We start from the raw sequence: 15,928 nt of genomic DNA, 5'->3' as shown, positions 1-15,928 counted from the left end.
CAAGTATGATTGGGTGAAATAGAACAGTGTTGACTAAGGTCCCCATGAAGTAATGATTTGGGTCATCGTTTGAACAAAGGCTTCCTAGAATTACCACTTTCCCCATTGCAAAAATCACTTCGGCTGTGGCAATATGCAAAAAAAAAAAAAAAGAAGAAGAAGAAGAAGAAGAAGAGGAAGAAGGAGGAGGAGGAGGAGGAGGAGGAGGAGGAGGAGGAGGAGGAGGAGGAGGAGGAGGAGGAGTTGGAGGAGGAGTTGGAGGAGGAGGAGGAAATGGGGGGGGAGAGAGAGAGAGAGAGAGAGAGAGAGAGAGAGAGAGAGAGAGAGAGAGAGAGAGAAACCCATACGGAGTGGCATTTCTCTCAGTGTGAAAGAGTACAGGAATCAGGTCATAACCAAAAGCTTTAAACCTTCTGTTCTGGAGGCTCAATATCTGTTTCATTTGTCATCACCCGGCCTCTGATTGGGAAACGCTGTCAGCTTATCACTTATTGTCCTGCTGTGCCATCATTCCTCCACGTTGATAGCAGCGTTTTCAAGGATTCCATACTGTAGGTTGAAGCCCCTGTAGGCATAAATCACATCCCCCAGCCAGATGGTCACTGCTGCATTCCCTGCTGACTTTCGACATCAGTGATTCCCAGATGTACTCACTCCCCACGAATCCTACCATGTCCTTTGACTTTTGCTACTCATTTTGCAGCATAAACAAGCTCAAATTCAGGTTTACTTGGATGGAATGATGCAACTCTATTTGAGGTCATCAGAGGGTCAGGGATATACATTCTTATAATATTTCAACAAACACTTATTGCGTTTTTTTAAAAGTCAGCTCAATGTGGCTAGACAACAAGGAAATTTCTTTTTTCTCTTAGCATGAAGTTCAGAGAGAGGTAGTGACCCAACCACATCATCAAGGATTCAACGTTTTTCTATCTTTATGTTCTGCCACTCTTAGAGTTTTGTCATTGTCCTCATGTCATCATCCCCCCAAGAGAGACAGCCGGTCCAGGTGTCCCTGCTGGATGCAACAATGTCTAGAAAAGACGAGGACTCTCTTGTGGTATCTTCATGTTAAAAGGAAGAGAATCTTTCCCAGCAGCCCCCTCTCCCCCGCCATTTCATATCTCATTGGCCAAAAGTGGGTCACATACTCAAGCCTAAAATAATCCTTAACCAGGGGAAGGAGATGACCACAATAGATTTAAGCAAATCCATAAGAAACTCCAAGCAGAATAGAATTGCTACTTTAATAAAGTGGGGTTCTGGAATGCAAAAGAATTGGAGAGTGAATGCTGAGTCGGTAACCACTTCTGGTTGAGGACACAGTTATGTATAGCAGGATGTTAAAAATAACTGTTTCTTTCTCCCAGAACTTTGGATGAACCCAGACCATATCCACACATTCTACAGAGACACGCTAGACATGCCCACACAATCTTTTGACCCCTCCCAGGTCTAGCCACCACTCACTCACTTAGGGTATGTACCCTTTGTGTACTCACTGATTTCTGGTTTCCTTTGCTGAGCATGTTTTTGAGATCCATTTATTATTGCCATTAGTTTGTTTCCTTTGATCACTGAGCACATTCCATAGTTTGTCTTATATTTATCTGAGAAGATCACACCCTTATTAACATTAGCAGTTTAGGGTGAGGGAGTGTATCAGCTCTTTTCTAGAGAGCAGGGTTTGACCTCAGAGGCTGGAGCTTCGGGATGACCCCCAAAGCCAGGAATGTGCTGAGAGAAGGCGCCAGTGAGCCCCCCTGATGTGTCCCCGGGTGGAGGAGGCCCAGGTTCACACAGAGTTTTCCTGGGGGCTCCTCGGGGATTCCCTAGGAAGCCGAGGAAGTGCAGATTTCCCACCCTTTATGACTTACGACCAGACTGCTTTTGTTCTGCATTTCTTGGACTTTGCCTCAGAAGCAAGAATCCAAGCTACACCACGGGCTGCGGCAAAGATATTTTCCCCTTCTACCAGACAGAGTCCCGGACATCAGAAGGCGGAGGAGACAGGGAGGTTCCCCTTCTGTTGAGCCCCACAGGGTGCATTGTTAGCAAACTCTTGGCCTTGAAGTTAGGAGTCCAGTCCAGTGTATCTAATGCAATTCCAATTTTCTGTTGGAATTATAGTAATCCTAGACCTCAGCCCATCCAGAACTATGAGCTAAACATTGAATTCCCCAGTATATTTAACTCATGTGGTTATGAGTCATTTTTAATATGTTCAACAGATATGCTGGCTTCCAAGCTGCATGTCCAAAGTAAGGGTTTTAATTGTTTTGCTTAGTGATTTGCTCATGTCTGCATACCAGCCGTCAGGCTTGGCTGACCAGAGCCATCTTGAAATATTTAACTTAGAATTCGGTATAGGACTAACATGGCAAATATTTCTAAGATCTCTCTCCAGAGACACAGATCACTCATCAACGTTAAGTCCCAAGCCAAGTTACAGTAGGAGGTAAAACCAACTATGTATTTTATACATTCATGTTATATATGGAATGAATGAAATTTTACATTCATTCATGTAGGGCATTTTTATGCATGCAGGAACAAGTATAGTGTGTCTTTTGCAAAAGTGAAAAAAAAACAACAACCTTATCTGGTGGGTAATGATTTTTAAAATTCTAGGATAACATTGAAGATACTGAGATTCATAAAGCTGCTTATCTTCATATTGATGTATACCTTAAACTGTAATATGCCTTCATTTACTTGAAATGTCAAATTAAGCAAGTAATAGAAGTTTGCAAAACACGCTGTTCTTTCTCACCACTTTGAGCAGCCCCCCTTTTCCCCCCCCACCCCCACACATACACACAAAGTTTTGGAAGCGGTTGGGAAATAACATATGCTCATTTTGAAATGAAACAATATAGAAATTCATAAAGCAGAAAGTGCAAGATTTCCCTGTTATTAAACCTGACTGCGTCTCACGCCTCTAAAATAATTATTGTCCATAGTTTTGTACATACGTTGTTAGCCATTAAACACACAAATAGCAGTAGTTGAATATACATTAAACAGGATTATTGTATGCATATGTGATGTTGTGACTTATAAGAAATATATACTTGGTCTTTGTCCCCATTTCTGGCACAGAGCTCCTAAAACGCTTTGAATTTCAAAAGTGAGCACAGCAGTAAAGTTGTCTTAGATATTTCTAGGTCCTTTCCATGACCCAAGGGTGAATCGGGCGAGGTGGCTACGTCTGACCCTCTTCCTGCCTCGTACCCTGGCTTAGCCACTTAGAACTTCTTCCGACCTAAGATGTGCCCTTTTGGGGATTCTGTTTCTCTAAAACCTGGAAACCTTCAAAATTTGGAACCAGTTTGGGTCTCAGGAATTCCACCCCCTCCCCAGCTTCTTTCCTCTTTGCAGCTTCTCTGGCTGCCTGGGGGGGTGGGGAACCAGGACACAGTCGGGCACTCACATCCCTTGACCCCTTTGCCCTTAGTAGAATCCGATGGCTGATTTGCCGTCTGTCTATCTTCCGTGGTGAGGTGGCTGTTAAGGTCTTTGTCTCGTTTTTTTCACTCAGGTTGTTTTCTTAGGGTTGTCTCTTAAGAGTTCTTCGTATATTTTGCATAACAATCCTATACCAGATGTGTCTTTTCAAAATATTTTCTCCAAGACTGTGGCTTGTCTTCTCATTCTTTTGATGTTGTCTTTCATAGTGCAGGAGTGTTTAACGAAGTATAGCTTATCGATTATTTCTTTCATGATTCGCGCCTTTGGTGTTGTATCTAGAAACACACCACCGAACTCAAGGACATCTAGGTTTTCTCCCCTGTTATCTCCTAGGAGTGTAACAGTTTTGTATTCTACATTCAGGTGTCTGATCAACTTTGAGTTAATTTTTGTGAAGGGTGTAATGTCTGTGTCTGCATTCCTTTTTTTGCATGTGAATGCCCAGTTGTTCCAGCACCACTTGTTGAAGTCTGAGAGTTTTTTCCATCTTTACTTTTACCCAGTCAACTGTGATTAGTAACACAGGGTTGAGAACAAAGCACAAGCTGTCCTTTTTCATCTGATTTATCAATAAATTTACCAAAAATCGCGGTGGCTTGCCTGAGTAAATTCCTTGTTTCGTTTTACCTCCCCTAATGGTTGAGACTGTATGCTAATTTTGTGTGTGTGTGTTTGAGAGTCTCTACTATCTGATACCTGTGTCTAAAAGCAATTGAGAGGTTGACAGAAGAGTCAGGTAGATGAAGATAAAACCCCCACATTTGTTTATGTTGAACCTGGTGCTGGAGAATGTGGCTTTATGGTGAGGGCCACATAGGCTTGCTTGTGCTCTGTTTCTCTGAATCCTCCCAAATTTAGACCTTAGATTCTAAGGTTTAGAACAAGTCACCCAAGGGCAAACTTGGTTTTGCTGAACAAAGCCAGTTACCTGAGTGTGCACGATGGAGGCTTCATGTGGGATTTTCTTAGAAGTTCTAAGTGAGGAAAACAAAGAAGTTTTAAGTGGTTCCCAAAAGAGCTCGCTCTCTCTCTCTCTCTCTCTCTCTCTCTCTCTCTCTCTCTTTCTCTCTTAAATAAAAACAATGTAGGATGCCAAGTACACTCTTCAGTTTGCCTTAGTAAATAGGCCTTTATAACTAGAAAATGGCGCTGTTTCCAAACAGGTTTGTATCTTGTTCTTGGTCTCTTCAGGGTGTCCGGAGTAGCCAGGCTCTGCCCTGCCTCCACAGGGCCCCAGCAGCCTCCTCCTTGCTCTGGGGGGCTTGTCCACCCCTTTCCTGGTCTTCGATTTCATCAAGAAAATGTCTGGACCCCTCTGTGGTCTTTGGGGCAAGCCTGGAAAGCCCTGCCGGGAGTCCCGACAGAGAGGCCGTGATGCCTATCAGTGGGGAAAACAGCCCTCCTGTTTTGTTTTACTGCACTTTTTCTCTTCCCGCAGCCTGCCAACAGGTCAGCTCTGGGAACACAGCGGGCCATTCTTCTTCCCTTGGAGTCCGTGTGAATGGAGGTGGCAGTTAAGACGCTGACAGGGCCAGAGCCAGGGTCTGCCAGTGGTCGAGTTTGTTTACAGGCTGCGGAGGTTTTTTTAAATGAGCTTTCAGGGGGCCAGTGGACTGGCCATTTGGAAAGACTAACACCACCAGGGGCTCATACTTTGCTGGTGAATTTTTCCAGATAAGGTCTGGAGGATACATATTCAGATTTATATCTTTCTTGATAGTGAAATTAATTAGATGCCAGCATAGGCCCTTAAGGAACTAAACCCACAAACTAGACAGTTTGAAATTAGCACTCTGGGAAATAAGAGGGAGAAGATATAAAAATTAAGATATTTTGAGTTTAGGAAAATATTTTTCTTTTTAGATTTATTTGTTGATTTTAGAGAGAGGGGAAGGGAAAAAGAAACACTGATTTGTTGTTTCACCCATTTATGCATGCATTGGTTGCTTCTTGTATGTGCCCTGACTGGAGATCAAACCCAAAACTTGGCATATCAGGACGACAGTCTAACCAACTGAGCTACCCCGGCCAGGGTAGGAAAATCATTTTAAAAATCTATATTGACTTGTGCTTCTCTCCTCAATATATTCCAAGTGTAATTATATATTTATAAACAGGTTGAGCAGAGTCTTTGCACTTAGGTATGTTAAAACCAGTATAAGTAAAACCAAATAAGTAGAAAATAAAGGTATAAAGAAAGATGAATGATATCATGCATTTGGAAATGATTTATTTGGAAAACTTTCTCTAAGATGTTTATATTGAAACTTAAGCAGGTTCACCCTCTCTCATCCCCTCCTTTTGTGGTGGAAAATTCGAAAACCCATTCTTAGAAGTTTTTCCTTCTGAAGCTGGAAAATAAAAGCCACAGATTTGTCTGCTGTAATTTGTTCATTTCAGCAATCATTTTCTCATTTATTTTCATCCCAGTTAGGATTTACTACTTCAGCCCCTCCTTCTTTTCATTTTCTACTTTATTTCCCAACTCGCTTTTGTTTCTGCTCCTTCAGTAATGCCCACAGCAAACTTGACTGTCACTTCGCACTGCTGTTTAGCTCTGGGTCCCGATGTCTTTGGATAATTTTGGATTAGCCTTTTCATATTTTCTTCTCTTTCCTCTTTGTTGACACACTGCCATTGTGAGTTAATGGAATTTGATTCTTTTGCACATGATGGATCACAGTGGCTTCTGCTAAAACCTTCAGCATCTGTAATTTTAAGTCTTTCATCTATGCTCTGGGCAGGGAGGTATTAACAATTATGCTCTCCATGCAGAAAAGGAACGGCAGGCCTTCTTGTGGTTATTAAGAATTATGTCTTTCATTTCCTGAGAGTAGCAGTGCCTGCCTTGGCAATGTTAAAACTTTCCAGCAGTGGTAACTGGAAACACACACCAGGGGTCCATTTCTGAGATGATGAGAGTTAAGAAAGCACTAAAACGGTGATTTTGATGATGGGTGGCACTTATAAGGTGTTTTTGGTCTAGTTTTTTGAGGCAAGTCTAGGGAAGATTTCTTCAGTACCATGAAGAGCATAGCAGTAATGGATCCCAATGGGTGTACTGAGTCCTTTTGAAAGATGGCATTTCATATAATTCTATTGAGGGTTTGTGGCCGCCTTCCAAGCTGAAATGGTGCTGTGTCACATCTTTACTGCTGCTGAGTGTAGCTGCACAATGCTGATGCCAGCCTTGGTATTATAAATGTAAATATGTTGCCCTGGCCAGTGTGGCTCAGTGGTTGAAGTGTCAGCTCGCACACCAAAGGGTCTCAGTTCGATTCCTGGTCAAGGGCATGTACATGGGTTGCAGGTTCACTCCTGCCCTCAGTAGGGTGCGGGCAGGAGGCCACCAGTCGATGTGTCTCTCTCACACCAATGTTTTTCTCTCTCTCTCTCTCCCTCCTTTCCACTCTCTCTGAAAAGCAAAGGGGAAAATATCCTCAGATGAGGATTAACAAAAATAAAAAATAAATAAATAAATAAATAAATAAATAAATGTAAATATATTGTGTAATTTAGGTCAAATTTCTTGGTTAAAAAAATGCTGTAAAATCCATATAAAAATTAATGTCACCATCTCTGAAATAGCCGATTCTTTTTGCATCAAAGATTCTGGTCCCATGCAAAAGAAAAACTGTTCTTTTCTTTTTAATTAAATGGTATTTTTGAAGTTTGCTACTAAAATTAAACACTTTTAAATCCAAGCTTACTGATTACAAATATTATGCCTATGGTTGAGAAATCATTTAGAATATAGGTGGGTATAGATGCAAATTTTTATTCTAAATAGACAACAAATCAAATCAAGCAATGTATTAAATGATACATCATGATCAATTTGAGTTATTCAAAGAATTAAAGAATGGCATTAGATTAAAACATTTACTTTAGTAGATTAAAACATTGCTGGCCAATTGCTCACTAAGCCCATTTCTCTTCCCTCCCAGGCACCCAGTAGGTGGCGGCTGGACTTGGTATCTCTGGGATATTTGCTGAGTGGCCTCAGACCCAGCACTGGCACTGAGCTTGAATCTTTATCAATCAGGTGAACACGACTTACCCCTACCTGGTGTCTCACTGAGAACCTACCTAACACCCTGTTGACCTCAATGGGTAGGTCTTCCAGATAGAAAATCAACAAGAAAATGACAGTGTTAAATGACACACTAGAGCAGATGGATTTAATTGATATCTTCAGAGCATTTCACCCCAAAGTAGCAGAATATACATTCTTTTCAAGTGCACATGAAACATTTTCTAGGATAGACCACATGTTAGGACACAAAACAAATCTCAATATATTTAAAGAGATTGAAATCATATCAGTTATCTTCTCTGCCTTAACGTTATGATACTAGAAACCAATCGCAAGAAAAAAAAATGAAAAAACACAAACACCTGGAGGGTAAACAACATGTTACTAAATAATAAATTGGTTAACAATGAGATCAAGGAAGAAATCAAAAGGAATATACAAATAAATGGAAGCATATCGCGTGTTCATGGATAGGAAGAAATAACATCATTAAAGATGTTCATACTACCCAACGGAAGCTATAGATGCAACACAATTCCTATCAAGAGACCAATGGAATATTTTGCAAAACTAGAACAAATATTCCAAAAGTTTATATGGAACCTCAAAAAGACCCCAAATAGCCACAGCAATCTTGAGAAAGAAGAATCAAGTTGGAGGAATCATGCTACCTGATATCAAACTATACTACAAGGCCATAGTAATCAAAACAGCTTGGTACTGGCATAAAAACAGATATATGAATCAATGGAACAGAATAGAGAGTCCAAAAAGAAACCCACGCATGTATGGTCAATTAATATTTGACAAAGGAGGCAAGAACATACAATGGGATAAAGATAATGTATTTAATAAATGGTGTTGGGGAAATTGGATGGATACATGCAAAAAAATGAATCACCTTTTTACACCATACACAAGAATAAACTCAATATGGATTAAAGACCTACATGTAAGACTCAAAACCATAGAAATCCTAGAAAAAAACTTGGGCAGTAAAATCTTGGATATTTCTTGTAACAATATTTTTTCTTCTATATCACCTTGGGCATAGGAAATAAAAGCAAAAATAAACAAATTGGACTACATCAAACCAAACCTTTGTACAGCAAAGGAAACTAAGAAAAGGAAAAGACGACTCACTGAATGGGAGAATATAGTCACCAATGATACGTCTGATAAGGGGTTGATATCCAACATTTATAAAGAACTTGTATAACTCAACACTGAAAAACAAACAATCCAATTAAAAAATGGGCAAAGGATCTGAATAGACACTTTGTCAAAGAGGATATACAGATGTCAAATAGACATATGAAAAGGTACTCAATGGCACTAATTATCAGATAAATGCAAATTAAAACCACAGTGAGATATCACTTCACACTTGTCAGAACGGCTGTCATCAATAAATCAACAAACAGCAAATGTTGGCAAGGATGTGGAAAGTGAGCCCTCATGCACTGTTAGTGGGAATGCAGATTGGTGCAGCCATTGTGGAAAACAGTATGGAGTTTCCTCAAAAAATTAAAAATGGAACTGCCTTATGGTATTTCAGGAAAATGGAAACAAATAAAGCTGGGTTAACAATACTTTGAATAAATAACCAGAAGTAGAATTGCTGGGTCCTTCTTTGTTTCTTGTTATAGCCTTTGTTTTAAAGTCTATGCTGCCTGGTATAAGTATTGCTAACCCTGCTTTTTTGTTTGTTTCCATTTTCCTGAAATATAATTTTCCATCCCTTTGTGTGCCTTTTGATCTGAAGTGAGTCTCTTGCAGACAGCATATGTAAGGGTCTTGTTTTCTTATCCTTTCAGCCACCAAATAGCTTTTGATTGAAACTTTTAATCCACTTACATGTAATGTGATTATTGATAGATATATATCCAAAGAAACCCAAAACACTAATTTGAAAAGGCATATGCATTCATATGTTCATTGCATTGTTATTTACAATAGCCAACGTATGGAAGCAAACTAAGTGTCCATCAAAAGAAATAGTGTATATATACAATGGAATATGACTCAGTCATAAGAAAAAGGAAATTTTGCCATCTGCAACAACATAGAAGATATTGTGCTGACTGAAATAAGTCAGACAGAAAAAGACAAATGTCACATGATTCCACTTATATATGTAAGCTATAAAACAAAATAAATGAACAAAGAAAACAAAAACAAACTCACAGATAGAACAAATTGATGGTTGCTAAAGTGGAGGAGGGCTTGGAGGGTGGGTGGAAAAGGTTAAGGTATTAAGATAGTTACAAAATAGTCATGGGGATGTAAAGTATAGCAGAAGGAATATAGTAAATAATAATGTAATAACTATGTGTGGTGTCAGATGGGTACCAGATTTACTGGAGTGATCACTTCATAAGATATATAAATGTCTGATCACTACACCTGAAACTAATATAATATTGTATGTGAGCTGTAATTGAAAAATAAAAAATTATTTCAAAATAAAATAATAAAATAAAAAGAAAGTCCTGGCTTATTAGTCATTGAGCCACTGATCTGAAAGATTATGCCACTTCCTGGGCCAGGACCACACTACATGGAACACTCCACAATCTCTTATATAAAGAAAATTTTATTACTGAAAAGATCACATAAACAAAGTTTTTGTATACAAAGTTAACAAACGTGATGAAGTTAATATTTACAACATTTTCCATACAGTACATGATAATTTTCTTTGTATGCTTTAACAGCATGGTAATAGAGAAAAAACCAAAAGCATCAGAAAACCTGTTTGAGGAATAATACTTAATTAGAAACAAAATTAATAATATTCTTTAGTATTTTATAGTATATTATATGAAATTTATTTTATCAGAACTACATTTTTTCCATTTGATTGGCACTAATATTGCTAACACACTTTTTCATGTTCAGCAAAATCCTATTTACGTAGCTGCAGAAATGAATTCTACATAATATCTGGAAAAGATACTGCACAAATACAAACCATCTGTAGTATTCTAAATGTTAAAAGACAAAAGTTAAAACAAAAGTATAAGCAACTGTAGTGGTCATAATAACAATCCTGGGTGGGCAAGAAACATTAAAAAAAATAAAATCGATTGCACTTGGCTTAATTTATAGAAGAGTAACAGTCCATCTACTAATCCTGCAGGACATTTTATTTTTAAAATGCAGAAGGATCAGCAAGCAACATAATATAAACAACATTAGACACTCTTCCAAAGAGCACCTTATTTCAGTTGTGTAATAGAGCTGTGAAACTTCTAAAACAATGAGACTTATAAAATTCACATACTGAAGACGGTAAGGTACAGTAAGTGGATTTTTTAGTTGAATTCCCATTATGACACCTCTGGTGTGCCAACTCTTTTTGTACTACAGAAGAATACTATTTTTCAATTTTCTTAGCAATTCAGTGTAAAAGCTACCAACGTAGTATGAAAATAAGATATCAGGTAACATAATAAAATATTTGAGTAGATTTTCCAGGATATCTAAAAAAACTTCAAATACATATAAACTTATTTTCAAATATATAAAAAAGATGTAAGGATAAGTTTTAAATACTTCAGCAAAGAAAAATCTTGATTTTATATCATAAAAGTAAAATAGCATTGTACACCTTAAAATACTTTTAACAAGAGCAGAATCTTCATAAATAGAAAAAGGAAGATTCCTCTAACTCCCTCTTCCCACACAATTTAAAAAATATTATTAACCTGCACATTTCTGTTTTTCGGGTATATTGTTGTCATTAACCTCTTGTGAAATGAATCATATTATTCTCAGCATTTCTTGTTTCCAGTGTAACAGCAGGCAGTGCACCTTTAAGTACAAAAGAAGAATAGTGGTTCTTATAAGACGGTGATGTCCGCCTCCAGTGTAACACAATTACACTTCTAAGTAATGAGATAACCTGGTTTTCAAGTATCTGAGTGACTGCCAGCGCCCTGCTCTTTTCTAACTCCCGAAGCCGAGTGACTGAGCAGTGATGTGGAGCCTTTCAGGCTGCTTGGTTCTGAAGGACAGGGGACCTGCAAGTTGTTGCTCTGCACCAGGCCAGTTTCAGTAACATCCGTCTTTGGAGCCACCCTAGGTAAGGAACAGAAAGACATACATACATACCAAGCACAAATGTGATGCCAGATGTCCTTATAACTGCTACTCACTTTCATGAGTTTTACTTCCAGCCAGTGTCCACTTTCTCATAAGATAATTTACTAAAACTGTATGTCTACTCTAACACCTGAAAACACAAATGCTTTATTTTCAAATAATTTTTGCTAACTTTGGAAACTGTCAAGCACCACCCATGCATGGGCTGAGCATGGTGTCTCCTGGGGAATACTATTAATAAAGACAGGCTTCCTGCCCTCAGATTAGCAAACATTTTATTGATTTTCCACCATGGATCAGACTATGTAAGCAGTTGGGAATACAACAGTAAGACCTCAGCTCTGCCTTTAAGGAGTTTACAAATCTAGTGGAGGATGAAAGCATGTATCTAATTACAATCCAGGGATGCAAAAGCTGTTACAGCAACACAGAGAAGGTGCTTTGGCCTAGCTTGGAAGGGTGAGGTAAGACAACCTTGAGACCTTCAAGTAGTTGTCAGCATTCTGGCTAACTTCATGTATAGCTGTGTTTGGATCACCTATGACTATATGGAACATTTCATTAAAGATAATGTCAATATCCTTTCATGCTCAGAAAATAAAAACATCTTATAATCATCTTTGCCTACCAGGGATGGGGAACATCCGGCCCGAGAGCCATATAAAGGACCGTAAAATCATTTGGTCTGGCCCTCCCAAGGCATTAGGGGTGAGTTAATGAAATGTTTGACCAAATATAGCAGGCTCATTTTTAAGTTGATAATTTTGTATGGCCCCTGAATGATGTTATAAATATACAAATGCCCTTGGCAGAAGAAAGGTTCCCCACCCCTGGCGACTCTAAACTGACAAGTACCTTTTAGACACTCCTGTAAAGCAGTACTAATTAAAACTTAGCCTGAAGATGGTATGACGGAGTACGTGGAAGTTACACTCACCTCTTCCCAAGACCAAACTGGAATTTCAACTAAAATATAGATCAACCTTAGTAAAATTTAGCCTATATTTCTGATAAATCTTAATCATTTACCTAAATATACATGTAACTCTTAACAATTACCAGAGAAATGAACATGACTGTTCTACTTGAACAACATTCATGAAGGGTCTTCTCCAAGCTAAGAATTAAACTACAAAACAGAATATTCATAGGCTGAACTGCAACTTCTTAAATCCAAACACTCTTGGATTAGTGTATGAACATGTCATCTCATAGAATGCTTTCTTTACAAACATGTTATGCTTTAATAAAAAATGTATAATGCAGTATTTAAAATAGTTGTGACTTAAGGTAACAGAAGCAAAGCTCACCTTCCTTCACTCTGTGCACTTTCAGATACACTGCTCTTATCGTTCACGTTGCCTGCCCGGCCTTTCCTGTCAGCCTGTTCCCCACAGAGTTTGGAGCTGGATACTGCTGGGGAGGCAGGTTCCTCACAGTCCTGTTCTCTGGGTTTGGGGGTGTTCACTCCGTCTTCTCTCACTTCCCTCACGGATGTTTCTGGAGAAGTTTGAATTTCTGTCAAAGTTTCTTGTCCTAAGTAATCGTGGTTAGCGATTGCTACTGCAGAAGTGCCATGATTTGCTGAAGTTCCTGTGCTGGTTCCCATGGATTTGGAAATGACCTTCAGCTTATGTGAACTTGGTTTGTAGTGCTTTTTGTGTTTAACTTTAGAATTGTGCTTTAAGAAAAACTCACATGACTCCTGTAGTACTCTTCGACTTTCACTGATTGGACTGTAAGAAAGGAGAGGATTTACTTAAAAATGGTAAGTGTTATAATAGAAGCCATAAAGCATATCACATAGCTGTGCTAAAAGACCTTATTCAGTGCAGTTAAAAATTATATAAGATTTATGTTACTTACAAAATATGGGATCATAACTACTATGAGATATAAGTGGATTGCCATGATGTGAAATCTTTTATGAATACACTGTTAGTTGTTTTTGTTAGTATAAATGGTAGACTGGTAAGGAATTAAATAGGCAACATCAAAGAATGAGGGCAAGGAAACACAAACCAGCCTAAAGTAGAGGCCTAACTGTATGTGATCATATGTAAGTATGTCAAATGTTAAAATAAACCAGAAGAGAGAGGACACAGAATAGGACTAGTGGTCTGCTTAAATTCAACTGTTTTCTTTCTAATATTAAAGTTAGCAAGTTATAATATTTCTTGGAGACCATTCTATACTGAAGTTAGTGTGGGTATATAAATATGGAAAAGACATATAATAATAGTGCAAAAAATTTAAAGTCCAGTTAAATGCAATTCTTCTGATTTCAAAAACTTATTTGTGAAAGTCTACAGTTCTTAAATTTTTACCACAAAAAAAGTTCATTAATCAAACCAAGAGGGAATGGTTTAAAAAACTCTCCTGTACACTACTGATAGTACATAGTATACAATGTACATAAATAACTGAAGTGAACTATTAACTCAGAAATATAAATCTATATTGTTATAGAATATTCCTTAAGTTTGAATTTTTACCATCTTAGGCAAGGTAAATAAGTGAAATTTTAAGTCAACACTATGTGTAATAAAGTTTAAAGGTAAATAATGACCATAACACATCACATCCGAATCATACTTTATAGATTTCCTTACAGATACTTGATCCCATTTAATATTTTATCATTGATAAAAAAGGATAAAATTATTAAAAGTGCTATCCCCAAAATAATGAATCCAATGAGAGCAGTAGTAATATATTATAAGCCATGGAAAGAAAATGCACATTTTATAAATCTTTCATTCATATTTCAATAGACTAGCACATGTCAGACTATTATAAAGAATGCCAGAGGAAAGAATCTCTCTCCATGAAGACTGCCAAGCTTGAAACAACCGATATAATAAAGTTCCAGTACAATGATGATTTAAATAGTTCCCTGGTATTTGAGCTATTTATTTTTAAGACAGTGTCAGATAATTCAATAGGTTCTTACTCTCTCTTGCGATTGCGTTTAAAAAACCCAGCCCATTCTGTGCATGTCTTTTTGCTTCCAACCCAGAAGACGGCAGAGATGCCAACAATTAATGTCATCAGATATTTTATCATAAATAAAGCCAACTCTGGTCGATTTTCTGCTTTTGCCTGTAAAAAAATGGTGAATAATAAAAATTTCAGTGATACATTTTAAGTGAAGTCTATGTAGTCAATGTAAAACGAACAAAAAATAAATCTTGTCTGTCTTTTATAAAATATTTAATATTTTATAAATAATTTACATAATAAATAGTGTTTTAAGTGTAATATATTCTTTACCTAAGTTCTGAACAAATAACCTTATATATATGTCAAAATATATAGCTAGAAAAGGAAAAATACTTAAATATATTTAGGAAGATGTCCTTCCTAATCTTGGCTTGATTTCCTGAACTTTTTCCTCTTAGAAGTATAACTGCCAAATATTTGCCTCTAAATATTTATAGTTTTCCTTTACTTTAATCTACCACAAAAACACACGCATTTAAACTCCTTATAACATATTATTTTAGAATCTTTACACGTTGTTGGTGTTTATGTTATAAAATCTTCATTTGTTAGAGCAAATATCATTAAAGTGAAAATTTCATAAAAACCCATACTTTTTTCTAAGTATAAACTTTAATATTATTTTTAAAATGTTACACAAGTATCAAAATACTATACATCCCATATTATATCTTGCTCTTTTCACTTACTAATATTTCTTGGAGACCATTCTATATCAGTAGAAATAGAGCTTCTCATTCATTTTTAAAGGCTGTTCCATTGTGTGAACATAATTTATTCAAGTACTCTTATTAATGGATATTTAGGTTATTTTCAACCTATTGCCATTGTAAATACTGTTGCAGTGACTATCTTTGTATGTAGGCACTCACTCACATTTGTGAGCAGGTTCATCAATAAATTCCCATAAGGGCATGATCAAAGAATATGTTCATTTTAAATGATTGATACTGTCAAATTGCTTTTCATAGAAGGTTGAACTGAGTAAATAACAAAGTCTGAGAATGTGCATTTTGCCAGTTTCACCAACATAGTGGCTAAAAAACCTTCAATGTTTGCCATGTCATAAGTAGGCACATAATGTCATTATAAGGGGGGGGGGGAGGGGGGAGAGAGAGAGAGAGAGAGAGAGAGAGAGAGAGAGAGAGAGAGAGAGAGAGAGAGAGAGAGAGAATATGAATGTGAGAGAGTCACATCAATTGGTTGTCTTTTGCATGCGCCCCAGCAGGCCAGAGATCGAACCTGTAACCTAGCTACAGCCCTTGACTGGGAATTGGACCAGCATCCCTTCAGTCCTTGGGCCAATGC

The 15,928-nt window shown here is 37.6% G+C and overlaps 1 protein-coding gene across 6 annotated transcripts in view; it reads right to left on the bottom strand.

The window, feature by feature from the left end:
• Positions 1-7,916: 7,916 nt before the first annotated feature.
• Positions 7,917-15,928, bottom strand: part of FZD6 (frizzled class receptor 6) — a 28,887-nt gene continuing 20,875 nt past the window's right edge. Inside the window, exons 5-8 of one of the 6 annotated variants that reach the window (XM_054708661.1) lie at positions 14,571-14,719; positions 13,316-13,353; positions 11,221-11,326; positions 7,917-8,736 (exon numbers count right to left, since the gene is read on the bottom strand). In XM_054708661.1, coding sequence (XP_054564636.1) covers positions 11,256-11,326; positions 13,316-13,353; positions 14,571-14,719 — 258 coding nt within the window. In that variant the 3' untranslated portion in view covers positions 7,917-8,736; positions 11,221-11,255. Of the gene's footprint in view, positions 8,737-10,088; positions 11,594-12,927; positions 13,354-14,570; positions 14,720-15,928 lie in introns of those variants that run through there. The other 5 variants (XM_054708660.1, XM_054708658.1, XM_054708659.1 and 2 more) reach the window with 5 other exon arrangements.

Source organism: Eptesicus fuscus, chromosome 19 (genome assembly GCF_027574615.1).
Source record: "Eptesicus fuscus isolate TK198812 chromosome 19, DD_ASM_mEF_20220401, whole genome shotgun sequence".
NCBI classification, from domain to species: domain Eukaryota; kingdom Metazoa; phylum Chordata; class Mammalia; order Chiroptera; family Vespertilionidae; genus Eptesicus; species Eptesicus fuscus.
Note: the sequence above shows the minus strand (reverse complement) of the source record. Positions and strands in the feature narration are given on the sequence as shown.